General features: G+C 33.7%; 3 protein-coding genes across 3 annotated transcripts in view; 1 reads left to right on the plus strand and 2 right to left on the minus strand.

Annotated features, from left to right (window-relative positions):
• LOC148621643 (cGMP-specific 3',5'-cyclic phosphodiesterase-like) overlaps window positions 1-7,284 on the minus strand; it is a 65,638-nt gene extending 58,354 nt beyond the window's left edge. Inside the window, exon 1 of the mRNA XM_088576224.1 lies at window positions 6,988-7,284. The gene's annotated coding sequence lies outside the window, so the exon portion shown is untranslated. The remainder of the gene's footprint in view (window positions 1-6,987) is intronic.
• A 1,171-nt stretch (window positions 7,285-8,455) lies between these two features.
• On the minus strand, window positions 8,456-9,618 carry LOC148621645 (2-aminoethanethiol dioxygenase-like). Its single transcript, XM_088576233.1, has one exon. The coding sequence runs from the start codon at window positions 9,589-9,591 to the stop codon at window positions 8,830-8,832; it is 762 nt and encodes a 253-aa protein (XP_088432359.1). The 5' UTR covers window positions 9,592-9,618; the 3' UTR covers window positions 8,456-8,829.
• Window positions 9,619-11,801: 2,183 nt separating this feature from the next.
• On the plus strand, window positions 11,802-27,584 carry LOC148621646 (bridging integrator 3-like). The gene is made up of 10 exons (XM_088576234.1): window positions 11,802-11,884; window positions 15,627-15,678; window positions 16,232-16,272; window positions 17,399-17,460; window positions 18,016-18,152; window positions 18,512-18,552; window positions 18,878-18,938; window positions 21,904-21,984; window positions 23,798-23,932; window positions 24,824-27,584. Exons 1-10 carry the CDS (start codon window positions 11,877-11,879, stop codon window positions 24,941-24,943), a joined length of 738 nt encoding a protein of 245 aa, XP_088432360.1. The 5' UTR covers window positions 11,802-11,876; the 3' UTR covers window positions 24,944-27,584.
• The last annotated feature ends 153 nt before the right edge of the window (window positions 27,585-27,737 follow it).

Consider the following 27,737-nt stretch of genomic DNA (forward strand, 5'->3'; position numbering starts at 1 on the left):
GGAATGGTAATAAAATATTTTTTCCAGTCAGTAAATAAGCGTAAAATGGCCTTTTTATTTTTGTAATACAATATACCTGTAGTTACTGGTCAACTTATGAATTACACGTATTTACTATACACGCTAGGGATTACACGTATTTACTATACACGTTAGGAATAACACGTATTTACTATACACGCTAGGGATTACACGTAATTACTATACACGCTAGGGATCACACGTATTTACTATACACGCTAGGAATTACACGTATTTACTATACACACTAGGGATTACACGTAATTACTATACACGCTAGGGATTACACGTAATTACTATACATGCTATGAATTACACGTATTTACTGAAGTTACTAATGTAACATATATGTACACAAATGGTACGGCCGTTTGACTAAAATGAGCTAAAATAATTATGATTATCATATATACCCGTAATATGAATCAGAATCAAACTTAATGGGACCTTCGCGTATTTTAACTGATAGCACATCACCATTTTTTCCGTAAATGGACCCTTTGTTTCTAACTTAAGATAAAAATTGTCTGGGTTGATATTAAGAAGTCAGAAAATGGCTATTAGCTCCGGCATCCTTAACAACTGAGAAATATAAAACACTAATTTGCAGGGGCACATTACTGCACAAGAAAGGAAGTTTGTCGCATATTTTTGTACTGCAATGTCGTCAAATTCGAGGTGAAGTCTTAAAATGACGAAATGGAATCTGTGGAAGTCGCCTCTTAAATTTCTAGTTCTGATGGATAAATAGACGGAAGCATTTCTCTGAATATAGGATTTTCAACAGAGAGAACACCGTCAGGTATATTACAATTCATCGATGTATGAAATTTAATGATTTAGCTTCTTTAACCTACTTAATTGTCTTTCACAAAATTTTAAATTTGTATGAATTAATAAACAGATCGGTCAGGAGCGGGCACAGCTAGTGCCCGTGGACGATAATGAGGCACAAAAGTTGTCAAGTAAAAACTCTAGCATACTGATCACATGTTGTTCGGTATAGAAGCTTTTGTCTGTTTGTTTTGTAGTGGTAAAATATGTAGGGTCGTAGCATAAAACAACAGATTTATTAGAATTACCATTCTTGAAGTTAATTGCTTCTGGATGATATCTTTTAGACAGGCTTTCAATTCACCATGGTGTACGGTAGAAGTCAAAAGACTTCAGCAAAGGAGCGAGATCGTTTATAATTATAATCTGATAATATACGATTATACCACTACGCGAGTATAAACAGTTTCACAACATTTTGGTTGTCCCCTTTATACTCTGGACAAAACCTTAGTCAGCCGTACAATCAACTCTTTTATTAAACAAGTAGATGATCATGCTATGTACCTTTCTTTGTACGGATAGTGGACTTTGTTTGGTTTTGGAGTCCAATACAAATAAGATAAGTCCCCAAACTTCTCACCGATGGAAATATTCATCTTATATGGTTAGTTAGGATTTCCTCCTCGTCGAACGTACTGTCTTGTTTGTATATAGGAATACCCGAATTATCTTTGATTCCTTACTCCTTTATTTTAGTATTCGTATTAATACGTTCAGAAATTGTCCTTAGACGCTTTGTACGCAGGGATAATAACATGTACTTAAAAAATTCCCAAGAACGCAGCCGAGACATTTTACAGCTTCATCATCTTTGAATACTGATTTAAGTCAGTAATTCGTGCAATGTTTTAGGTTGCTAATGAGACATTGTACAAAAGACCCTAACTACTTTAACCAGGCTGGCAATGAGTGAAGTTCTGGTCCCTCTTCCCTCTTTCTCTTTTCCACACTCTTGTATAATCTTCAACTGCGTCCATTATGAAATTAAAAATTATGATACCAGTTTACTTGATTTCGGGCCGAGAGATATTTCTTTTGGGGATTCTTATTTTGAATTATGTTCGGACCACCAGTGATGACATGATTTGGAATAATTCTCGGGTTTCGCTTTTACACAATTGGTCCTGTAATGCTTATTTATGATTAAAATAATTACTGCCTATGGTGTTTTGTATATAGGTGTAGGAGACTATAGGGACTGATTGATTTTTTAAATTAAGGAGGTAGACCTAGGGTAAGGGACATAACTCCTGAAATCAGTGATAAGTTTGTACCGCATTCAATTTCACTAAATTCTTTCAAGCTTTCATTTGAAACAGAATGAAATCAGCCCAAGTTACTTTGATGCTTACATGAGATTGATGTAAAATGCTGTATACAAACGTTCCAATGATTTGTAAAAGTTGTGTCCCTTACCCTAGGTCTATCTCCTTAATGGGTATTTCTTTCATTACTTCTTTTCGGTGAAGAATGTTGCTGATGCTGATCGCATCAATACCTTAATTTTCAAATGGAATGTATAGAAAAAAAGACATATATCTTTTTTTTCTGACGAGAACGGTATTTCAGACGAAACTAGTTATCAAAAGAAAATTCTTTAATATTCACTTGCACACTTATTTTAAACATTATAATGTTGCTGAAAATTTTATCCTTTTTAAGGAATTTCCATTTTATTTTTATGGCGGGCGGGGGAGGGCAGCTAGGTTGAAATTTGAAATATATAGGCAGAATTGAAATTTTCAAGAAATAAAAGACAGAATATGCTATAAGAAAAAAATATTGACTATATTTTTTATATATAAAAATCAAGATGAAAAAAGACAGGACCTGTATTTTCTCAAAATAATAATGCATGATAAAAAAAATCATCCTAGCCCCCATAAAAATCAAATGATTGCTTTCTTGAAATAATGTATTTTTACCACTACCGGTATGATAAAGAGGTCCATAAATCCCGACCATCGTTATCATAATGTGCGTAGCTTTCATATTATATTGTACGTAAAAGATCTCTTTTAAAAGGCATTCTGTTTGGCTATTCGGCCATGTGTCAAGAAACTATATTTAATTTCAAAACTAGTTGTACCTTAGATTATATGTGATAATAGAGCTGTAGGTGTTTGAGCGGTTTAAAAGTGCATGGCTAGTGTTAATTTCACTAGGCCTTATTGTTTAGATCATACTTTCAGACTTCGGCGCTTATGTAAATATACGTTTCTCTGGCACTGGGTCCCAAAAAGCAAAGCGATTTTACAAGATACATATTGAATGAGAACAAGCTATAGCAAGATAAGATGTGCCTGTATCTAAGAACATTTTTTGTAGCTCAAATTTGAATGACTTGACAGATAGCTTCGACCTGGAATTTGCTAAATTGAATTTAGACTTAAAAATTTAGGAACAGGAAAAGGCCAGCTAGTAATTTGTAGTTCAATTATGCAGAATATCGGAAAGTTCTTTGTTCATTCATGTATGGGTTCCATGTAAACGAGTAACGAACCTAAATTTAACGCAAACTGGCGCATTGCTAAGATACCACGATAATTTTTGTGTGATATTTTATGAAGTCGATTCCGATTATTTCCTTTATTTCATCTATATTTTTTTGTAATTTGACAATTATTTTGGGCGTATAAATTCAAGAAGTCTATACTTGGCGTCACATAAATAAGATACTGTTAAAATTTGAATAAAAACATTTTCTACGACTTTATTGATACCTACCGTCGTTTAAATTGTCTTAAATGACTTGCTCATTCGTTTAGCCAAACGGCTTCTCCCTAAACATTGAATCGTTAAATTCCGGTCAGATTTTAATTATCGGTGCCAATATTTACATTGTAAAAAGTCGGCCATGTTCCAGTGATCGGGTTGCTAGGAGATATTGTTTACGTTTAAATGGTTTGTCCAAAAACCGAAGAACCCAGAATGCATTTCGGCGTTATTTCGGATATCTCCGATTTATTTTACACGAACAACGTACAATGCCGAGAAGTTGACCAAGCAGACGATTGTCACCGGAGTTCGACGGGAACTTACGATCTTCATTTGTAAACAAATCGTCCCATAGAAACCGACATGGCGGATATTAGTATGGGATTTTCCCGTAAGGATTTGTTACGCATGATTTAAGCTAATAAGCGACTCGTTGGTACTAACACGTCATGCATATATGCGAACTATCTTCAGATTAAATAAAAGAGATACAACTCTAGCGGTAAGTCCCAACGGTTTAAAAAGTAGAGCTTCAATTCCAAAATGTGTTGTATGTGACGTCGAGTATACATAAATTGATTCGGTACATGCGTACTTTGATTTTTTTTATTAACCCGATTGTTTTATTAATATCAAAAGATAAGAACATTATATTGACAGGTTTTTTAAGCATCTTCCTTAGCCATTCAGTATATATATATTTAAAATGTACCTAAATATGATGATTTAGGGAGGATGTATATGATTTTGATCCTTGCGGATCTCACCCCTTATGTGGACTCAGTTGTTGGTGCCCAGTCACGGCTTCTGGATACATGACCGAAGAAGAGTATGTCCAAATATCGACTGAGCTACATGTACTACTTTGACGCACTGCCCTACTCCCACTGAGGGATCCAGGGGTTATATGTACAGAGGGAAACCCCCCTTTTTTGTTGGAAATTTTTGATAAAATTTGGCAAAAAAAGGGTTTTGAAACCCCTCTTCAAAAACTCAATCTTGATCCGCCCGTGAGGCCAACTTGGGGTCTGGGAACGTTTCCCCCTCTGACGACCCTGAATATACGCCGATATGATACGGTCAAGTTCAATTTACCATCTACCAAAGAAATGCAACGATTTTTAGATATAGATATTTAAAGTGAAAATGCAAACACGAGCTTGTAATAGGAGTGATTTGCAAAAATCTTATCGACGGAATCTTTAAAAATTTCTTCGATCCTAATCTATTATATCGAATTCCGATCAACATATGAGTACTTAGAATTTTTGTTCCTATTGCATATTTTTTTGCATGTAAATAAACAAGACACGTACATGTCAGTCGATAAGTCGGGCAATCTGCATAATACCGAAACAACTATATCAAAAGTTTAGGCAAACCTGATTTAAAAAATACACCGACAATAAAATGGGGGGGATCGCTGCTGAGCCTTGGTTCACTTTTTGTAGGTTTTCAATGGTCCCGCTAGATAAGAGAAATTTTTGAGAGATAATTATCTGCGATCAAATTGACAGAAATAAATTCATTTTACCATCGTCCGTCGGTTTTTATTTCGGGATATTTCAAATTCCGAAAAAAAGTCATCATTCAATTTCAAATAAAGCAACATGACATTCAAAGACTGATATCGACATTAAACATTATTATAAACAGTGATGATAGTTTTCACATGTATTTTAAGACTCGTATCAGATACCAGGGCCGGATCCAGACACTTTGAAAAAGAGGGTTGCCTGCCCAGGTTCCTAAGAAAAAGGGGTGTGTGTTAGGTCATTATTTGTCATTTTTTTTTGTCAATTCCACACATGAAAATGACATCTTGATCCGCCACTGGGATACATGTATGAAGACACTTATACATGAATATTGTATTGAAATCCTGAATTTTGACCACATGCTATGAATACATATACGAGATTCCGCGAGTAGTCAGAAGGTTCATTAATTTAAAAAAAATCAGTGTTGGCTCCAGTGATTTCCATTCTTTCTATATAATCAACCAAGTTTTCCAACATAGGGGGCGTCCCATTTTGATCCTCGTGACTCGACGTGTTCTTCATTTGTAGAATCTTCAGAATCTTACCTGATACTGTCGTGCAGATTGACAAGGGGGTAATACATACATGTAGTACAAAATGTATAATAGACTAAATAATAACGTTATGTACATGTACATGTAGGCCGCGTTATTAAGATAAACAGCATGATCCTTAAGAAAAGTTGTACACCACATACAACAAAGAACGTCTGAAGCAGGGTTTAAAACTTTGTTTTTGAAGATCATGTGTTGATTTATGTACTGAAACAATTTCAGGAATATTCAAATTCTATAGTGATAAAGTTGTATGTTTTTGTTTCGTCTACGTGAAGTTGTTAACGTAAATATATCATAACAATCTTAATCAGTTGTTAATTTTCACATGTAATCGACTTAAATTAAGCTGGTTTAATTGTTGATTTTCAGGCGCGATTTTCTTTTAATTCCGAAGTAATCTGCACGAAAGTAGTTAACCCTTAATATGGTTAAGCTGGTTAAACAATCGGTTAGGACACAGCGCTATATTACAACAAATACATCGCAATACAGAAGAAAGGTGTCAGAGACGATACGTCCACCGAACTGCAAAAATACGAAAGATAGTTCATGGGTCCTAGATGAATAGTGAGAAACTAGATACCATATCGGACTCCGTTTTTTGACTGCTAGCCACATCCTAAGTAATTTAATCGGTTAAGCGAAAAGTGCATCACAATTTATCATATGCATGTACAAAACCAAAATATAAATTCATTTCTGGTAAGATACTAAGATGCGACGGCGCTGAACTAGTTTGATGGGGCCTACCACCTACCTCTAGCGAATGTACGTACACATGTAAGTAATATGCAGACAAATGCACGCTTAAACTCAATTTGAAATACATGTAGGTCCGAGTCCTATATAAAAATAGGCAAGTTCGTTAGTGCAAGAAATGTTGTTTGTCCCGCGCCGACAGCCGCAGCCGAACCCGATATCTGGGATATCTCGGCGTTTTAGTCTTATAGAAGCTTTACCCAACGAGAAGGAATGACCCGGTCAGCGAAAGCTATATTTTTATAGCCTAGCGGATGGGTTGGTCTAGGGCGCTAAACTTTGTGCAGGCAGTGTTGCAAATATGTCACAGCGGTGAGAGTTCGAGTCCCGCGGAGGGAACTGTCAAAAATTTGATCTGCAAATTTTACAGTTCTAACATTATTGGGAATGTTTCAGACCCTTCTATGGTTACGTTATCTTCCTTGTACCAGTTTGATCCAATGGGGAAGTATAGCGAATAGAGTCGTCACATTCTGAGAGGTACATATACATGTATATATGACATATGATGGGTACATAAAATAATAATAGTATATTAAAATTTCTTGTCTTACCGTGTATCAATCTTACAAGAGTTTAAACATGCCAAGTGAAATACACGGTGAAGTCAGAGCAAGAATATATAATCCACTGTTCAACTGAGCAGTATTAATTAGCGTTCATTTTTGTTTTAATTTTTCAGATAGTGTAGACCACTCTTTTACCCTGAAACTAATCGCCTTGTCACCACTGCAGTAAGAAAGCTTTTATCATTTCCATTGTTCTATTCCATCCATTTAACTTGCAGAACATTAACTATACCATGAATGTGAAAAAAAAACAGTGTGAAAAATTGATTCCCAATTCATACAATATCAAATTCACAATGCAAGAGAACATGGCTCGATATACTGTCGAATAAGTTCTTCAACATCTGTCACCTTCAATCTAACTTAAAACATTATTATCAGTATTAATGCTTTTAAACTTTATGTTACCATAAAATCGTGCTATTTCATATCAAACACAATTAAAAAAGAATTTGTTACATTAAACATATTAGAATAGAAGGAGGGTTTGAACATCAGTGAATGACGAGGTTTGCTTCTTGTCTAATCATATAAGTGTCGATGGGTTAGCCAGCGAGTACTATGACCCCCTTAATCCCGACATATTGATCGACCAGATCGACCATCAGTGAATGACGAGGTTTGCTTCTTGTCTAATCATATAAGTGTCGATGGGTTAGCCAGCGAGTACTATGACCCCCTTAATCCCGACATATTGATCGACCAGATCGACCATCAGTGAATGACGAGGTTTGCTTCTTGTCTAATCATATAAGTGTCGATGGGTTAGCCAGCGAGTACTATGACCCCCTTAATCCCGACATATTGATCGACCAGACCTTAATCCCGACATATTGATCGACCAGACCTTAATCCCGACATATTGATCGACCAGACCTTAATAAATGGCAGATTCAACCTTTTTATCTCATGTTGTTTGCAAAACTTAAAACTGAAAACGCTGAATACAAATAATATTTTTGTTCCTAAAATGAAGTACATGTAATAAATTACTGCAGTGTATGCTTTTAAATGATAACAAATTATGTCCTTCATTTAACACCATTTAAATCCTTTCGTGTGGATCAACAATGTACATCCCTAAAAGTAGTTTCTACAGGTATGTAGCCTACCAGAGATGGTGGTCCATGGTTTTAATATCAGATACAGTTCATAGTTTTATAATTTAAACCAAATAATGGTATCTTTCTAAAAGAAAACCTATAGGTGACCAAACTGATTCCATTGGAATCAATTTGGTCACTTTTAGCCTTCAAACCCCCAAAAAAGATTTACCAAAATTTTAATTATCTGAGGAACCAATGAGCAGTAAATGTTCTTCTAAACCAGAACAAGGGCCCACTTTAAAATACATATAACAAACTCAACCTGAGAAATGACAATTTAAGTGAGTGGTACATGTAGCACAATAAGTAAGGCATGTCATTATACATACACGTAATTTACTATGGAGTAAAAGTTAGCTTGAGTTTTATTAGTCTACAATAGTGGTATCAAAAAACTATAACAGCATCATAAAATGAATGGAAGAATAACAAACTAAGCATCGTGAGTTGTAAGCAAAAGTATGCAAGCTTCAAGTAACCGGAGCTCCAATTACCAGAATGAGCAATCTGGATGACTCCGCGCGACTGGCCTATAGAGTTGCATGTACATGTCACAGGTACACATGTGCATGTACATTTGTATATCCGATGAAGTACATGTACAAAAATGTAGGTCGATCCCGCGACCATCAAATTTGTCACCGGTATTTTTATTTGTCTGATTATCTTATGTTTAATTATCCTTTGAACAATTTAACACATATAAAATTGATGCATTACATTAAGTTTCAGTATTTTTCAATGCATCGACTATTGATGGTCCTTCATATTCCGTATGATCACACCAAAATTCATCAGGCGAACTTATAGGCAACAACCACTTTACTTGCTTTCCTTGATGCCTTGTTTGGTGAGATTTCCGTCCTATTTCTCTATAATACTGACAGATACGTTGACCAGTTGTTGAATGGTCATATGATGGGGCAAGAATGTCTAAGAAAGCAACTGGGCCGTTGTGAGCAGATAGTTCATGATAAGTTCCTGAGTCTGGTGTAAGCACACAACAATCATCTTCTGATGAAACAGCACAATCATTTTCTAAGTATACCGGCTTCAAAGCGTTTTTGAACATAGGTTTCAGCTGGTGGGAAATTTCTTCAGGTGGTTGAGCATCAAAGTTTTTAACGTTACTGTAACTTTGTAAACGAGCAGTTCCGTGTATAACTTTACAAAAGCCATACATACCTGGATGGTCATGGAGAGGAATTTTACATCCTTCGCGAATAACAAATATCGCCATAGTCATGACTGGGTCTTCAAATATTCCAATATACGAAACTGGTGCTTCGTCATCCGCATCTGCATACTTCGGAACTTTGGCCATATCGAAGTTGACGTCAGAGCTTTTCACTTTGTTCATCATCGATGACAGTAGCCCAACATTTTCATTTCCGATCAGAATTTCGCCTGACGCGTATAAACGAGAAAATATCCTGTAAGACGTTTGAGCAATTTTCTGAATATTTGCTACCATCATTGACATTATCAATACAACGCTTGGCTTTGACTAAAATTGAAACCGATAGTCCGCAACGGAACAGTTTGAAGGTCCGAGTCAAAGTTCGTAATTTTTTTCAAGTCGGTACATTTAACAAACGTATTATAAGTATCAGTTCGATGAAGCCTTTTCAATCAACATAACACAAATAACACTTACTTACACAATTTTCCTACCCCCAAAAAATCTTGATTTTTTTCAAACGTGACCTCCAAAAATACCAAAAAAAAAAAAATTACCCCAATAGTCCTAGGCTATGTATCATCTATGGCAGAAATTTCTGAGTGAAAATGATGGAAGTAAGAATTCCAATGGGTGAGTATGTCTATTAATCATTATGAAAGTAGATTTCCAGCATTTTAAGTAGATAAAATTCGGTGCTGAATTAAATGACCACCTGTATCATTGATGATTGGATAATTTTTCTTCGATCTGCCCAACTACATCTGTAATCTCCTTAAATATAATTGTAGGTCTGCTGTTGACAAAAGGAGGAATGCAATGTTTCGATTGTTTAAATGCATATCCTTTAGCACTGTCCCTTGATGTTCCTAGATCAGTAAACATAGATTCATACACTTGAGCTGTGACATTTCTTGTTGGTCAACACTGGACATGCACGAAGAGGAGTGCAATGCTTTTAACGAATCATGCATATCCACGAGCAGCATCACTTAAGTGATGTCCATTGTGGACCGACAATACCGACATACATTTAACTACCTCGTACACTACCTCAAAATGTTTTGTTATGAGTGAATGGGTCGTTTCGACATGGACTACAAATATACAAATGTTACATCTATTGTGCTACATGAATACAAAAAAAAAAATAATTAATTAAAAAATAAAAAAAACCCCAAATTTTATTATTCCAATCATGGTCCCTCAGGGGGGGGGGGCATTTATATTCAACATAAAATTCCATCAGATGACATAGAGATATAACATATGATATTCATGTAGCACAATACATGTATCTTTTGTATATGTGTTTTCTAAGCGAGATGAGATGGCCTACAATTGAGAATTGAGAGGTGTTGAGAGCTCGAAGTTGAAGTTTTTCCAACATTATATTGACACGGTGCATAATTCTTGCCTTGGATAGTTGTTTTCCTTTTCATGTTTAATCACAGGATTTTTGTGATAGCATTGTCGGTCCACAGTGGATACCAAGTGGCGGTGCTCATGGGTATACATGATTCACTAGAATCATTGCATTCCTCCTCGTGTCCAATGTACGTACACCAACAAAACATGTCGTACTTAAAATGAGTAAATCTATGTCTACCGATTGGTTGGTTGTCATGATCACTCTCCGGTAGACGTACTTCCAAGACAGTTAAAGTGTGGGAAACGCTCCCAGACCCACGTGGGGCCTGAGAGTAGGCCAGAGCGTCTTCACAACAGTCTAGCCGCTAGTAGGACATACTCTGACCGAGTTCTTCGGTCAGGTATCCCGAAGGCTGGACTCCGCCACCAATACTAGTTGGTTCTACTAACCACTAACATCGACCGTGAGAGGCCTGTATTAGTATTCAAGGTCGTTAAAAACCCCAAATCATCATGGTTGGTTATATTAATGTCTGCAGGGGACAGTGCTTAACATGTTCCCGCAGGCATACAAGACTTGAAATACCTTCATTTAAATTTAAGGAGAATCATAACTAAATTAATTGAAGGAGTTATATATAAATCGTTGATTAATTGTAAATTTAGGATTAGTGCTCACTCTTTCGCAATTGAGAGGGGACGCTACCAAAATATCCCCAAAAGTAACCGTATTTGCACTTCATGCAATACTTCACAAGTTGAAGATGAAGTGCATTTTTTTTCATACACTGTCCAACCTATATAGTACCAAGACAAGTTTTATCAGGTATGTTTAGATTTGTGTATTATGCCATAACCATTTATTGTAAACGTGTTTGAACGAATAAATATTTGTATTTGTTCTTGTATGTATATGTACTTTCTTGATTTCATTATGTCATCAGATGGATATTATTAATGTTAAATGTAAATGTCCCTGTGGGGGACCGTGAGTGCATCATAATTTTTTTGAATTTGAATTATAAAGTTTTGAATTTGAGTCGTAACATGGCAGCGTATTTCGCTTTTTTTTTGGTGGTGAACATTATCCGGAATATCAACTTATCCGGAACCGTACTTCAAACAATGAGTTATAATTTTGACATCAGTCAAATGTTTGAATGTAAACAAATAAATGAATACGAAAATTGCAAAATGACACTTTTTAACAGAAAAACATGAGCTGGTAAGACACAAACATCGATGTATTGATATTTTTGGATTTGTTAATGCAATCAAAATTCATTTAAAAGTAAGCTTTTTTTAATAAAGACGAATGGGCGGGTCTACTGTTGATAAATAAATCTACCTTAACTAGCCTTACCGGCTAGATATTGCTTGATTGCCTCTTTGGGCACAAACGTTGAATAATTCAATGATACTTCGATTAAAAAAAATAGACTACATTTATAATAGGCTTATGGTACTGTAGGACATAGGTCCTAGCAAACATACTCCTGTATTAATCTGTTAATGTAAATATTGATACAATGACAACCTTGCCATCTGACATTATGGACTTCTGCCATACATATACAGTGGCAGATACAGAATTTCTGAAAGAGTGTGTGTGTGCTCCAGCATAGACCTATAATTAAAGGAGACATGACACTAAAAATATCATTTTATAAACGTTTATATTTATAAAAACTGTAGTACGTTTAGATACGAGTGTAACAAACGTTTTCTCATTAGGTTAGCGCTAAAGAAAGTTAGAATTATTTATTTGTAACTTCATGATGGTCTAATTAATATGCATAAATGAAAACTGGAAGTAATGCTCAATTTCCATTGATGGAAGTGCTACGTCATTGGTTCTCAATCTCCATTTGGGTGCATTGAAAATGTATACATGTGCCTGAAAACATTAATAAATCTAATATGATGCTGAGTGTATGGGTCTAATAATCGTGTTTAGAAACTAAGAAGACTACCGCTAAAGTTTTTCTCGTTTTCTGTCAGCTTTTCATTTTCATTAGGTATACATCCCCACATGGTGAATGCACAACTACTTTGCATACTATTTTTAGGAATTGGAACTTGAGGGTACAAATAAAATACATTTGTAGTTCCACTCTGTATCATTCTTTCCTTGCCACCAGGCGTGGGCAGCTTCTTTTTTCTTTACATTTTTCGGTGACCCATGATGCAGGTGTGTGACTTCAATAATAATTGAAATGTGATTGAATTTCTTTTGTCTTATGGATTTTTAAATAATTTACATGGAGAATTTGACACAATACACAGTATATAGTAGGAGACCTTAGGTGTGTTTAAGGGAGCTTTCTGGTACACACAATATTTTTTTATAGGTCAGTTAAAATATTTGATTTTTGCAAAAAAAGTTTTACAAGACGAGAAAGCTTCAGCATGAAACCCTTATGGGTTATCAAATGAAATTATCAAAAACCAATTAAAAATAAACATGTTTGTATTATCCTCTGTACTTGCAGGGACTTTATATTACACTCCCTGGTGCTGGTACACTTGTCAGGAGTAACGTTCCGTCAAAAAGGGGTGAAATCAATATTTTCATTGAAGATTGAGATCGGAACAGTTTAAATCTTAAAATATGAATTTAATCTTACATGACAGGACATAATGAAATATTTCTATGTAATCTTCGAACAGAAGTGGCGTCGTCTCACTGTGGATAGTCAAGTCTTCATACATGTAATAGTATAATATTTCTGACATTGTTTCTCATTTTCTTCTCAAAGTGGTTTAAATTAAATTGATACAACTGTAAGTGTATATTGCCTGGCAAATCAAAACTTTCAATATTTTCACTCAGTTGTAGAATTCATGTAAAAAATGCAGAAGCCCACACATTTCAACAACTCGATTTATGAATTGAGAACCAATCATATTTAAAAAGTATTGTAAATATTGAAATTAAATTTTCAGTTTCCTGTTCTACAATATCTTAGCTTCATGTTCATACCACATTTTTCTTTCTACCATAACAAACAAAAAAGAAGTACATTTTGTATTGAACACAAGTTACCATTCCCCTGATTTTCATGAAAGTGAAAACAATTCAAAATTAAATTCATTATTTTCTCATTAACATATCACAATCTTTTTGTTTTTAAAGATAATTGAATAAAATCTTCAGTTTCCCATTTTTACACCTTTTAGCGATGCATCAATGTATTTAAGATCATTTCATTGAAAGGGGAAAAAGTAGTGTAATAAATGAGTGGAAAGGTCAAGGAATCTCATTTTTCACTGTGAGATAACCAAAATGCAGTTTATTTATTAGAAATCATTTGCATATTATTAAAATGCTCAAATTTACCATACAGTATCCATATTGGAAATCGTCACTTTACACTTGCGGTTGTTATAGACGCTTTCTCAGTTTCCAGGTGTTTTCAGTGAGTTGCACACTTTTGGTATATAGAGTGGCAATTCACATTGCAAATTTGGTTCATTCTGCTGGTTGATCATCAGGAGGATAAGATCGAGGTAATTAATTAACTGAAGCAACAAACATGGAAGACTACGGAAGTTCAGAAGTAGTAGTTTGAGAAAAAAAAGCATAGGAGTTCTTTGTTTTTAAGCATGTGACTTAAAGCAAGCAGTTTTCAAGAAGCTTTTAGTATAGTTGTTTGATATATGTACCTAAATCTCTCTAGCTAGGGAATGGTGGCAGTCCCTTGAACAGGTAGTTAATAACTATCTATGGGCTTGCTTGAAACATAGGGTTTCAAAGACTAGGTGTCTTGGAATGTAGGTGTTCTGAGACTACAATGTAGGTGTTTGGGGACCAAATTGCTCAGAGACTAGGTGTCTCAGAAACAAGGTGTTAAGGAACTATGTGTCCCCGGAGCTACTTGTAGGTGTCTAGGAACTTGGGTGAAGATTAAGTGGTTAGTTGATTTGTATATGGGTTTGTTGTTTAGGCTTCAGGTTTAATTGGTACATGTAGTTCAGTTAAATTAGAACAATCACGTTTTAATATGTGTCATAAATATCGAAGCACCTCACACTCTGTGAAAACAGATACGAAAGGCATTTTAACTTGTTTTTCAATTGATAGGCAATCAAACACTCTTGAAAACCTTACAACATTGTAGAATCTCAGTGTCATGCATGTTTAATGACTACTAATTATATACTTGTTCTACATACCCACTCACTCTAAAAAAAAACTCTGATAAGAAAGTAATATAAAAATATTTCTGAACAATGTCTTTATACATGACATGTGTACATTCCAACTTCTTCCATTTTTTTATTTTATTTTTTTAATAAGCTTAAAGGAAATTTGCCTGCTTCTTGAAATCTTACTGAATAATATAATAAGTTAAAAAAATGAGAAAAATTAAAAGAATTTATACGCTCCCCAATGAAGGTAAAGGTTAAGGAAAAGATGTGTACAAGTCAACAATTAACATAAGCTCTGTAGTGCTTTTTACATGTAACTGATAGCAAGATTGAGGACTCACTGTTTGGCTATTGTGAGCTTCTCACATGGTTGTCAGGCTTGTGCGGGAGGAAAGTCTGAATTCCAGACTAGAAAATCATTGAAACCCCCAACCTAGGTTAGGTGCCTGGAAACCTGGACATGTGTGACTCAAACGCACATTAGTGTCGATCTCATGATAACAAGTCCAGCAATTTAACCATTTGGCCACCATGCCCTGCCACCACATACATGTATTGAGTTTCACACCAGCATTTACATTTGTTTACAAACAAATTTTAAGATGTCAAAAACTATTGATTCACAAGTTTTCTTAGAATCGTTTAGTGAACAAGAAATATATTAAATTGACATTATGAGTTAGCATAGACTCCTCCCAAAGCTAAACAAAAACTGATTAAAACATTTAATGTCCAACATGACTGTGTTTGAAATGGCTGCTTCTGTACCATTACCTTCTCTGAATTACAAAAACATTACTGCAATTATTTTACAGGAATCCATTTAGTAGGCATGCTGCACCTAAGAAAAGTGTAATTTCAAGAACTGTAAGTAATTAATCTACGTGTCCAGAGTTATTACTAGATACATATTACTAATGTACATGGAATTAAGTCACATGTTAATTTAATTTTCCAAAAGAGCATCAGTATTGAATGAAAAAGAAAAAAATTAAAGATTATAGAGGTACATTGCAATGCATTTTTAGATGACTTGACATTATCAAATACATAGAGGGACATACATGTACATGTATTACACATTCACTTTTTGGACTTCTTTTTATAGAAATTTATAATATAAACATATAGTTTTCATTGTTATTTTAAAACTTGGCTTTGAAATTATGTTTAAATAACAAAATTACAAAAGTGCTTTAAGGGGAGATAATTGACAGGAAACTATGTGTTCTTTTAAACTTTGCATTGGTAAAAGTGTATTATAGTTTTGTATTCTTATTGTTATTGAAGGACGAAGCCTTGTGTTTTTAGTCAACTACATGTAAAAAAAAGAAAAAAAAAGACAGTTCAAATCATATAGAAATCATCTAGATGTTGCAGACAGAATATTTTTTAAGTAGCATTGTTTTGCTTATTACAGGAAGAGAGAGAACTTGGAAAAGAAGTTAAAAAGCTAGATCAGTAAGTTTGCTGCTTTTATTGTCCTCTTAAACTATATTGGACAAGTTAATGTACTTGTCCATTTAAAATTGCTCACTTTATCCTTTTATGTCAACATAATAAGGCCACTCAAAGTAAAATTCTTGGTTCTAAGGCCATTTTCATGGAAATCATTGTTGGAAAGTGGCATGTATTTTCCCCCTTTTATATGTTCCCAAAAAGTAATGATAGTATCTTTTAAATTGTTCATGACTGAAGATGATAGTATTTTTGGTTTTTATTTCATTGATAATGCAAAAAATGGGTAATGAGGCATCCTAAAAAAGACAAGGGAGGAGCAGAGATATTGATTCACTGGGCCTTACTGGTGATATTGTCTCCTTAAATTACCTCTGTAATAAGGATGTTTGATTCACTGGGCCTTACTGGTGATATTGTTTCCTTAAATTACTTCTGTAATAAGGATGTTTGATTCACTGGGCCTTACCCCTGGTATTGTATCTGTAGAATACTTATGATATAAGGATGTTTCCCCTAAAGAAAGAATCCCATTTTGTCCAAAAAGGCTCAGAAATCACAAATAAGATCAATTATTTCTTAATTATATTAAAAGTACTGGTGTCGTGCTTCTGTTTAAAATTTCACTGGTCAATTGTTCATCACTTGTCATTATTCTTTATACATGTAAATACTAGGCCTTGTACATTTTACTTTATTATATGAAATTTTCCTATGTCTGAAACACATATTTTCCAATAAAATAAGATGAAATTTAATATCACTGCTTACTGAAAACAAAAATGTTCAGTTGTAAATAGTGACCTGCTAATAATTGTACCTTATAAAATTGTAAATAAAAGGTGTATTCCTCACTGATATCATTTAAGTGTGCAAGTTTATGGTTATTTCCACATGAAAAACAATAGTTGAATTATATAAATTGAAGTGAAAGTAATGAAGATTATGTCATCTCTTTATATACATTTGTTGCTACCAGGTGTGTGTAGCAGTATGCAACTTAATTGAATTGTATTCTAATCCATTTTTATTCAACTGCAAAAAAATTGCAAAACAATTTATTTAAAATGTGTTTTATTGAATTTGACAGATTTGTTCTTTGGGAATGAAAGCATGTTTTAATTTATAGAGTTGGAGAAACCAGTAGAAAACTTTATAAAGATATAAAAAGATGGGTTGAAACAAATAATGGTAAATAACTTTTATAATTCTGTTGTCCTATCAATATCACAAATAATTATGCAGATTAGAGATGTGCAATGTCAGACTGGGGTCTGGTTTCATGAAATTTCGTAAATTTCGGTTTCACAGATCTCTTGAATTTATTTCTCTAATGTTCAGCTTTAACTTTGTAGTCTGTTATAGTGGTCAGTATTTGAGTTTGAAAATAGTAATTCAAAGGTTATAATGAAAAAGTTAAAAAAAAAAACAGACAAATTCATCACAAGGATTTATAAATTTATCTGAAATTATGGTGCACTGAGTGTCTCAAATACTTTCCTAGTAAGGTAAATATCAAATTTCACAACTCTACCAAAGTTTGGCCCTGCATGATACATAACATGAAATTAACTCAGCCACACAGACATGCCAACAATAAAAAATCAGTACTGAAAGTGTTAATGACATTGTATGTGTTTTGGTTCTTTCATAACTTCTACATATTTACCATTTGAACAATAGTAGTTATATCACTATCATTCCTGTTTATTTAAATAAAAACTACCAGTTTAGGATGTCTTTTAGCTGTGGCTGGGAGTGAGTACAAGATAACACAGGATTTACTGTCATGTCAGCTGTGTCAACTAGAACCAGAGTTTCACAAACAAGTAGAGGAATGGAATAGGACAGTAGAAAAACATACACATGACACAAGAGAACTGGTATGTACTGTGAAACCTGTCTTAGCTCATAAACATGACACAAGGGAACTGGTATGTACTGTGAAACCTGTCTTAGCACATACACATTACACAAGGGAACTGTAAAGTACAGTGAAACCTGTCCTCACACATACACATGACACAAGGGAACTCGTAAGTATATTGAAACCTGTCAACTAAAATACAAATAAACCAGAAACCTGTCTAAACCAGACATACTGGTATTAGAAATCCTTTCATGACAATGCATTTCAGATGTGTATTGTCTGAAAACCTGCCTTTATTTAGGTTTTATTGTAATACTATGATTTTAGATTCCCTTCAAATGTTCATTAATTGATTTTTCAATATTTTTACAGAACAGTACAGTACAGAAAACACTAGCTGAACCTGTGAAGAAGTAAGTAAACTGAATAAGGTATACTTTTCTAATGTTCTGTATGCATAAGTATTCTCAATTTATTGATCAAAATTATACCTATAGAAATATTAACATTCAAAGATCTTATTACTATATTATTAGAAAACTGAAAAAGGCAAAGAAATATTACCACTTTTAGAAACTTTTGAGATTTTTTTGTCTTAAATAAAAACAAAAACAAAAAATCAAAGATCTGCAATTTTAACTCTCCCTCATGAGAACTGAATGTAGTAATATTCAGTCAACACAGCTGTTTGTAGTGCTTTTTTAAGATGTTATTTGCTTTACAATGCTGTCATTCCAGACTTAATGGCGTGTTTCCAAATATTGACACAGCTATAAAGAAAAGAGAACAAAGTTTACAGGTATTCAGTGTTGTTCTTTGATTTTTATTGTTTCATAAATCAAGGAATTATCCCCTTCCCTGACCCTTCAAGAAAAGTGATATGACTAAATAGCTTGTGATAAAATGAATTATTGTTTTTGGAAATATTAATGACTCGTGGTCAATACTGAAGAATGATTAAAACATTTTCTTTCATTCATAGGCTTCATTCACACTGCACGGGCTAGTGATTAAAAATTTGTAATTTCCCGCCACATGCCGGGAAATTAAAATGTTGTGTGAAGACTCCCACACTTACCACCCTTACCATGATTAACCTGTTTATGGTTGTTGTCCCCTTTCGGCAAATGCCGAAGGGGACTTAGATTTGCACTCCGTCAGTCCGTCAGTCACACTTGGTTTTCCGGACTTTTTTTTGTAATGCCTCATCCAATTGATTTCATATTTGGTATATAGTCTTATCATGACTAGTTACAAGTTAAGTTCGAATGATGTTACGGTTGAACGATTTTTACAGAAGTTATGGCCCTTGGACATAGAAAATTTCATGAAATTTTATGTTTTCTGAACTTTTTTTTTGTAATGCCTCATCCAATTGATTTCATATTTGGTATATAGTCTTATTATGACAAGTTACAAGTTAAGTTTGAATGATGTTACGGTTGAATGATTTTTACAGAAGTTGTGTCCCTTGGACATACAAAATTTCATAAAATTTTATGTTTTCCAGACTTTTCTTTGTAATGGCTCATCCAATTGATTTCATATTTGTTAACTAGTTTTATCATGACAAGTTACAAATTAGATTTAAATATTATTGCGGCAAAATTGTTTATATGGAACTTATGGCCCTTTGACATAGAAAATTACATAAAATTTTATGTTACATCATTTTGATGCAAATTGCTGCTGTCATTCTAGAGTTATTTAGCCTTTAATTCATAATAACGAAGTTTTTTTCAACTTTCCAGGTGATAGAAAGAGAATGTCTTTATGCAGCTTTCTGTAATGCAAAAATGTTATTATCTACTGTGAAATGAAGCTCAGGTTTGATTTTGATGGAATTTGCTTTTGCTGTTCAAGAATTATTTTCTCTTGATGGTTAAAAAATAACACTATCCGTTGTTAGTTCACATATATAAAAAAAATCTCATAAAGGCAATGAGTTCAAAGGCCGAAAGGGGACACTGTATTGCATCAGCAATACTGTCAGAATGCTTGTTATTCATATTGTTGATCTATTAAATACTTATTGTTTTACGAATGTTATTCATATTTTAAAAGATTAGTTGGTAGTGTATCAACTAATTATAATGTTAGTGATATTGATGACGCTATGACTTGATGACTGGAGGGGAGGTCCTTGATGACGTAGTTGATGTTGGGAGAATTTAGGGTGTTGTTTAATTTATTTTTTATGGTTTTATTCATGGGAAAAACAGGGGATTACAGAATTTCTCAACTCTCAATAGTTAAATTTTAGATTTTAACTATCTCAAGTGGAGAAATTCTGTATTTTCCTCAAGACTGAAGGAGAATCTATTTGTAAAGGTTCGATTTAATATATAATTGATGCTTGTATATTTTGGTAGAAAAAAAATCTTTTACACTGAATGTGGACTTAAAAATGAACTGTAGATAGGTGTTTTATTTCATTATCATGTAATATCAGTATATTTTTTTTTCATTTATAACTGCTCTTTCAATATATTTGTTTAGTGATACCATACCTTTAATTTTTAGCTGGTAGCACTTGTGTTGGTCAGGCCTGGAAAATATTTTAATAAAATTTTTCTCAGCAACTATAAATCACAGCCTCTAGATATTTAGTATGCAACTTCAGTATGGGGTTCCATATCTTGTGGTGTGTTTTCAGGTCTGTCACACTTTTACCTCCTGTTTACAGCAACCTGGCCACTTCTGTCTTCGACCCATTTTTAGCTCACCCGGCCATAGGCCATGTGAGCTATTGCCATCACTTGGCGTCCATTGTTGTCGTTAACAATTTCTTCAAACATTCTCTCCTCTGAAATTACTGAATAGAATTGCATGAAACTTATTATGACTGTTCCTTAGAGTATCCTGCACTAAATGGATTTTTGATTGGTTAAAAACATGGCCGACATTACTAAAAATAGAACATAGGGGTCAGACAGCAGATTTTTGCATATATCTCTAAAACTGTTAGGTTTAGCCAAATTCTGACATGGATAAAATTATTCGGCATGATAAGATCTCTTTGTGGTCAAATTGTGGTTAAAATCTGTTGACCCATGTTGGAGTTATTGCCTTTTGACGTTTTTTGCTGTATTCAAAAACTACTCCACAGAATTCAATGAAAGTTAGTATTTTTGTTTTTTAGGGTATCCTTAACAAAATGAATGTTTGGATTTTTGATCTGTTAAAAAACATGGCTGCCGTTACTAAAAATAGAACACAGGGGTCGTACAGTAGTTTTTTGGCATATATCTCCAAAGCCATTAAGTTTGGCCAATATCTTTCAATTGCTGAAATATCCTTATTATAAGGCCTACAAAAGTCTCCAGGGATCAAAGTTGTAACAGACAACTCCATCTAAAGGTTATTGCCCTTGAGAGGTGAAAAATGCCTTTTTTTTACAGTTTCAGCCTATATCTTGAAAATTGATAGATGGAATGAAACTTTCAATTGTTGAAATGCTGAAATGCTGAAATGATTCTTATAAGTTGTCAGACGACTCCATATAAGAGTTATTGCCCTTGAAAGGCAAAAAATTACGTTTTATGCAGTTTTCAGTCAATATCTTAAAATCATAATAGATAGAATGAAACTTTCGATTGATGAAATGATCCTCATGATAAGTCCTACCAAAGTCTTCATGGAGTCAAAATTGTCGGACAACTTCTTGTTAAAGTTATTGCCCTTGAAAAGCAAAAATTTAACAAGGTGAGCAATTCTTGTTCCTGGGAGCCTCTTGTTATTTGATCTTTTTACTATATAAACAGGAGTATATGAAGAGTCAAGCTAAATTAGAGAAATACCAAGAAAGAGAAAGAACAGGACAGAATATTGTTAAGCTGGAGAACGTAAGTTCTGTGATTTTGTCACATGTAAAGGATGTTTATATAATATTGTAGAGGCTGGAATGTCTGGTTGTCTGTCTGTTTGATTTTACCTTAAGATTTGTATTGCCACTGCAACTCCTCCAAAACTGCTTAAAGGATTTTGATGAAATTGTATAGGATGGCTGGACATCATATTGGTGATTTTGTTAGCCTTAATTTACCTCCGAATTTCGGCTGTTTCCCCCATAGATAGTTTCCCAATTCTGTGTATTTACCAAAATTATAAAAATTCCCAACGTAAAACTGTTCAAAATTTGATTATTTACTTTTGAAAAACCTCTGCATAGATTTCAAACGTCATGGATCGTGTTAATTTTCGTTCCCTGAAGTGCTCAAGTGATTCAGATATCGTTTATTTTTGGTCCAAGGTCAGCGCGAGTATGATTTTCCATCCCGAAATTCAACTTTACTTCGTTTCAACTCCCTAATGCGCAATATTACTTAATATTTCTGGAGATGGAATCATGTCTCACAACAGCAAATACTACACCAAAAAGTTAACTAAACGTGACCAAGAAGGTTCTAGAACCATAAAGGACCTGTTCTGAACAACCGACCCCATCTACAAGTAGTGATAAAAATGATACAAAGAAGATTGTATAGGATATTGTTGATGGCATTTTTCTAAATGTGTTTACATCTTGCTTCAATCAGTCCAGTTTTGACATTTGTGAATTAGATTAACATATTGAGACTCTTCCATCAAAAATGAAGAAACTTACAGTAGATAAACCACCCCTTATGGATCCTGTTCAATAAAAAGTCCAGTTGAGAAGTTTAAAAATGCAGGTTTTTATGTTGAGGTATACAGGTCTGCTTGTCAACCATTTGACTTGTAGCAGCAGTGAAAAAGATTCAAGAATCTCAGTTTACTCATCTGTTTCATTTTAATGTTTTTACTAATTGTGTTGCAGCCAGGGGTACCTGACTACAAGAATCAGATACATGTCAAATTCAATCATTATAACTTTTCCAACCTTTTTTCTCAAAATTTCCAAAGTAAATTGTGTTGGATTTATCATGAAACAAACCGGCTTACACAAACAAATCTTAATGCAATCATGAAAATTTGTTACAGAAATGAAGAGTTAACAAGTAGAGACCTAGACAAACAGGTTGAAATGTTTAATGGACTTAAAAGACCAAAAAATTAATCTATAGTTGACAAAGTGAAACTGTACTCTAACATGAATTAAAACAAACATCAAACTCACTTGTTCTCTTTAATGTTTTACATGCATATATATCTTATTTGTATGCATATGGCTGTTATATGTATGTATATGGCTGTTCTTTGTATGTATATGGCTGTTATTTGTTTTGGCGCTGTCGTCATTGTTTGCATATTTTTTTTCTCATTTGGTGTAAATTTTCCCAATAAAAAAGGAGGAGGATGCTCTGAAAAAAAGTAACAAAATCACTGCATATTTAGATGTAAATGAAGGAATATAGTTACTGTCGGAGGACTCTAGGGGAGATAATCCAGCTTAAGAGTATTACATGTTGAAAAGTCTTAAGGGCAACTCCTCCTTAATGCTCCAGGGAATTTCATGAAATTTTATAGAAGAAAAGTCAGTATGTAGAATTGCATAAAGAAATATAGCTCCTGTTGGAGAATTCTAAACGGAGATAATTTGACTTACAGGATATATTTTACTTTATATTTAACGAGGGGGTCATTCTCATAGTGAGCTTGCTCACAGTATTTTTAGTTTTATTCCCAAATTTACAGCTTTTTTACAATATTTCACTTTTACATGTACATTTTTTGTAGAGTAAAAAGTTATTAACAACAGCCAAACATGACTTCACAACCCAGAACAATGCTTTAAAGGAAGATATACCAAAGCTTATAGACATGAGGATAGATTATATACAGCCTTCTCTTGAAGCTCTAGTTAGGGCACAGGTGAGATGTACTATAGGCAAGCTTTAGTTAGGGCACAGGTGAGATATACTGTTGGCAAGGTTTAGTTAGGGCACAGTTGAGGTATACTGTAGGCAAGTTCTAGTTAGGGTACAGGTGAGGTATACTGTAGGCAAGCTTTAGTTAGGGCACAGGTGAGGTATACTGTAGGCAAGTTCTAGTTAGGGCACAGGTGAGGTATACTGTAGGCAAGCTTTAGTTAGGACACAGGTGAGATATACTGTAAGCAAGTTCTAGTTAGGGCACAGGTGAGATATACTGTAGGCTAGCTTTAGTTGTAGTTAGGACACAGGTGAGATATACTGTAGGCTAGCTTTAGTTGTAGTTAGGACACAGGTGAGATATACTTAAGCTTAGCTCTTATTAAGGCACAGGTGAGATATACTATTAACAAGCTTAAGGTAAGACACAGGTGATTTTTTTCAGACACATGTTGGATATATTATGGCCTAAGTGTAAGAAGGGCACATGTGTGCTATACTTTGGCCAGAGAAAGTTTAGTATTTTAAGAGTACAATGTTTTAAAAGTTGACCATTGATGACCAATGATTATGACCGTCTCAGTTGATATCATAAGCCCGCCTTGGTTTATGTTTCATATCAAGTTTCTCTAGCAGCATTTATTATTACTTTATAGGGAGCTGCACTCAAGTTCATTATACAGTATTCCCCTCTGATATTCAAGTCTTGTAAACACAAAGCTGCAAAAAGTCAATATACATGTATGTTTCACTTATACATGTAAAATAGACTTCATGTATATAGGTATGTAAATAATAACTTCAAAAATTTGTTACATTTATTATAATTTTATTTTATGTTAGTATTTGTTAGTAAGCCAGCATAATTTGACTTGGTTTTATTTCCCTGTAGGTTGCCCAGAACAATGAGGCTGTTAAGCAGTATACTGAGCTATCAGAGACAATGGGAACCAATAACTCTGTTCAGCAGACCCTGGCAGAAATAAAAGCTTTATCTATTACGGTTGACTGACATTTAGATGACAATCATGGAATTGGCATTTTTTGTACTTTTTTTAAATTTTAAAATGTAATTTTTAGCTAACCTGGCCGAAGGCCATGCGAGCTATTGCCGTCACTTGGCGTCCGTCGTCGTCGTTAACAATTATACAAAACTCTTCTCCTCTGAAACTACTTGACTGATTAGAACCAAACTTGGTATAAATGTCCTTGGGATATCCTACATAGAACTGATGTGGGATTTTTGATTCGTCTAAAAACATGGCCGCTGTTACTAAAAATAGAACATAGGGGTCAGACATCAGATTTTAGCATATATCTCCAAAGCCATTAGGTTTAGCAAAATTCTGACAAAGTGAAAGTGTTCAGCATGATGAGATCTATCTCTGGTCAAATTTTGATTTTAATCCGTTAAGCCATGTTGGAGTAATTACCCTTTTTCAACGATTTCTGCTATTTTTAATGTTATTTCTTTCAAAAATCTTCTCCTCTGACACTACTTGACCAATTGAAACCAAACTTGTTATGAATGTTCCTTGGGGTATCCTGCATAGAACTGATGTTCGGATCTTTAATTCCTGGAAAAACATGGCCGCCCTTACTAAAAATAGAACATAGCGGTCAGACAATAGTTTTTTGCATATATCTCCAAAACCGTAAGGTTTATCCAAATTCTTTCAATAGCTGAAATGATCCTTATTATTAGGATTACAAAAGTCTTCAGGGATAAAAGTTGTCAGATGACTCCTTGTAAGAGTTATTGCCTTTGAAAGGGGAGAAATGACCTTTTTTTTAAAACAGTTATCAGTCAATACCTTGAAAACTATGATAGATTAAAAGAAACTTTCAAATGATCCCTATAAGCCCTACCAAAGACTTCTCGAGTCAAAATTGTTGGACAACTTCTTGTTAAATTTATTGCCTTTGAAAGGCAAAATTCAACCAGGTGGGCAATTCAGGCTCCTGGGAGCCTCTTGAAATGGTTTCGAGTTCATTTTTCTTAATTTTACCTTTCTTTTTCCATTGGTGTACACTATACTTTGATAATTTAACACCTTTACTGTTTTTTTTTCCTTGTAGTTTAACAAGTGAATACTCATGGGAATAAATTATTTGATAATATTATTTTCTCGTTTCCATCAATTTTGGTGAGAAAAAAAAATGAAACTATTTAAAATCACTAGATTTTTATTGTTGAGTTTTTGTACATTTGTTTCAAGGTAGATCACAGGTGTTGCAAGTTGCATGTACATTTCTTAATTTTGCAAAATCGGGATCTGTATTTAATATTATTTTTTTAAAATGACCAAAGAAAGTAGCAATTTGACTGTAAAACTGTCTTGTATCCTTTTGAAATTTAAGTCAGTCAAGCCTAAGTGTTTAGTATATTTGGTTTCACAACGGGTGTGTGAATAAAGTGTAAAATAAATGTACAAGTTTGTTAAGATCTGGTTTTTGAAAAAAAAAGCCAGTGTGCTTTTATATATTCCAATCTTTTTTTCATAATAGAATTTTGATATTTTGTGTCTGTGTTATTTATGACTAGGCCCAGACAATAATAGGTAATTAATTAGAAAGAGTGAATAACCAAAATATGATCATTATTACCAAAAAATGCCCAGATTAAAAGAGTGGGGAAAACTTCTGCACACGAGTTGAATTTTAAGGCATCCTTGGTTTGAGCGATATACTGTGATTGGCAGATTGATATATTTGCATTGTGATTTTTTGGTGGGAGAAGGAATGAGGATGAAATTACAAAATTTATTTCACAGTGTGTAGTATTGAAATTTATAACATGGGGAAGATTCGATAAAACACCGCAATCTTTAAAAAAAATAGATTCCTTCTTTAGGATATTTCATACCTGTTACTGACCAACAAGTAGAAATCATGACATTCCTTTTGATCCCAGTTGACTGAGCTTTTTAGATTTTTTTTTATTACCTTGTCATGTACATGTAGTTTATTCTTATTTGAAGTCTACACAAGGCTCATTATGTTTCTAATGCATAATAAAATGTACATTGGTTTAAAATCTATATTCATAATAACCAAAAAACTAATGACTTAGAACTTATCTACTTTATGAAGAAAATGTTCATTTTTTTATGTAATAGTAGTATCTTGAATAGAATTTACACATTCTGCGGGTTACAACGGTAAACTGAAAATTTAAGTCCAAAACGATTTTGACATGGTTATTAGTTAATAATTAAAAAAAAGAAAAAAAAAACTGACTCTGTGATGAAAAAAGTAACTTGATAAATACTGAAAGAAAGATTCATTAGATAATAGTGGGAGTGTTTAGAATAGAAATAACCAGACCTAAGATGGTCAATTAGCCATTATTGACCTTGTGCTATGCTTCAATAACTGTTTTAGGTACTTCATACACCAAACTAACTATTAGCAAGTTAAAAAGAACAGATTTTTATGTGGTATTTGAATAGAACTGCAAAATTTGTTGATATTTCTTCATTGGTGTAAAGATTCCGGACAAAGTTTCCGTTTTACAGTGAATGACTTACTGAAGTAAGTGTTTGTTTTCTCTTCCACAAATGTGCAATATACTTGTTTTCTGACTATGCTGAATGTGTTTGAAATGTTATTTGCAATTTTTTATGTTACAAATTAAAGATATATCTTTTGTACATTACTTGTATCTTGTTTATTGCTTAATTTCTTACACAAGAAAATATACAGCTGATAATATATATAATAAAATGCTTAGCAGGGTGCAGATTAAAGATGTCAGAAGTAAAATCCTGAACTGGTTAGGCAAGCAAGTTCACACCATTCAAGCT

The sequence above is a fragment of the Perna viridis genome, chromosome 3 (genome assembly GCF_037379345.1).
Source record: "Perna viridis isolate PV_CMFRI_1.1 ecotype Kerala chromosome 3, ASM3737934v1, whole genome shotgun sequence".
Classification (NCBI taxonomy): Eukaryota; Metazoa; Mollusca; class Bivalvia; order Mytilida; family Mytilidae; genus Perna; species Perna viridis.

Bases quoted from the DNA above. Each gene is read 5' to 3' on its own strand.
- LOC148621645 (XM_088576233.1), bottom strand. From the start codon at position 9,591: ATGTCAATGATGGTAGCAAATATTCAGAAAATTGCTCAAACGTCTTAC.
- LOC148621646 (XM_088576234.1), top strand. The intron at 15,679-16,231 runs GTAAGTAATTAA...TGCTTATTACAG, and splicing joins AAAGTGTAATTTCAAGAACT to GAAGAGAGAGAACTTGGAAA. The intron at 23,933-24,823 runs GTGAGATGTACT...ATTTCCCTGTAG, and splicing joins AAGCTCTAGTTAGGGCACAG to GTTGCCCAGAACAATGAGGC.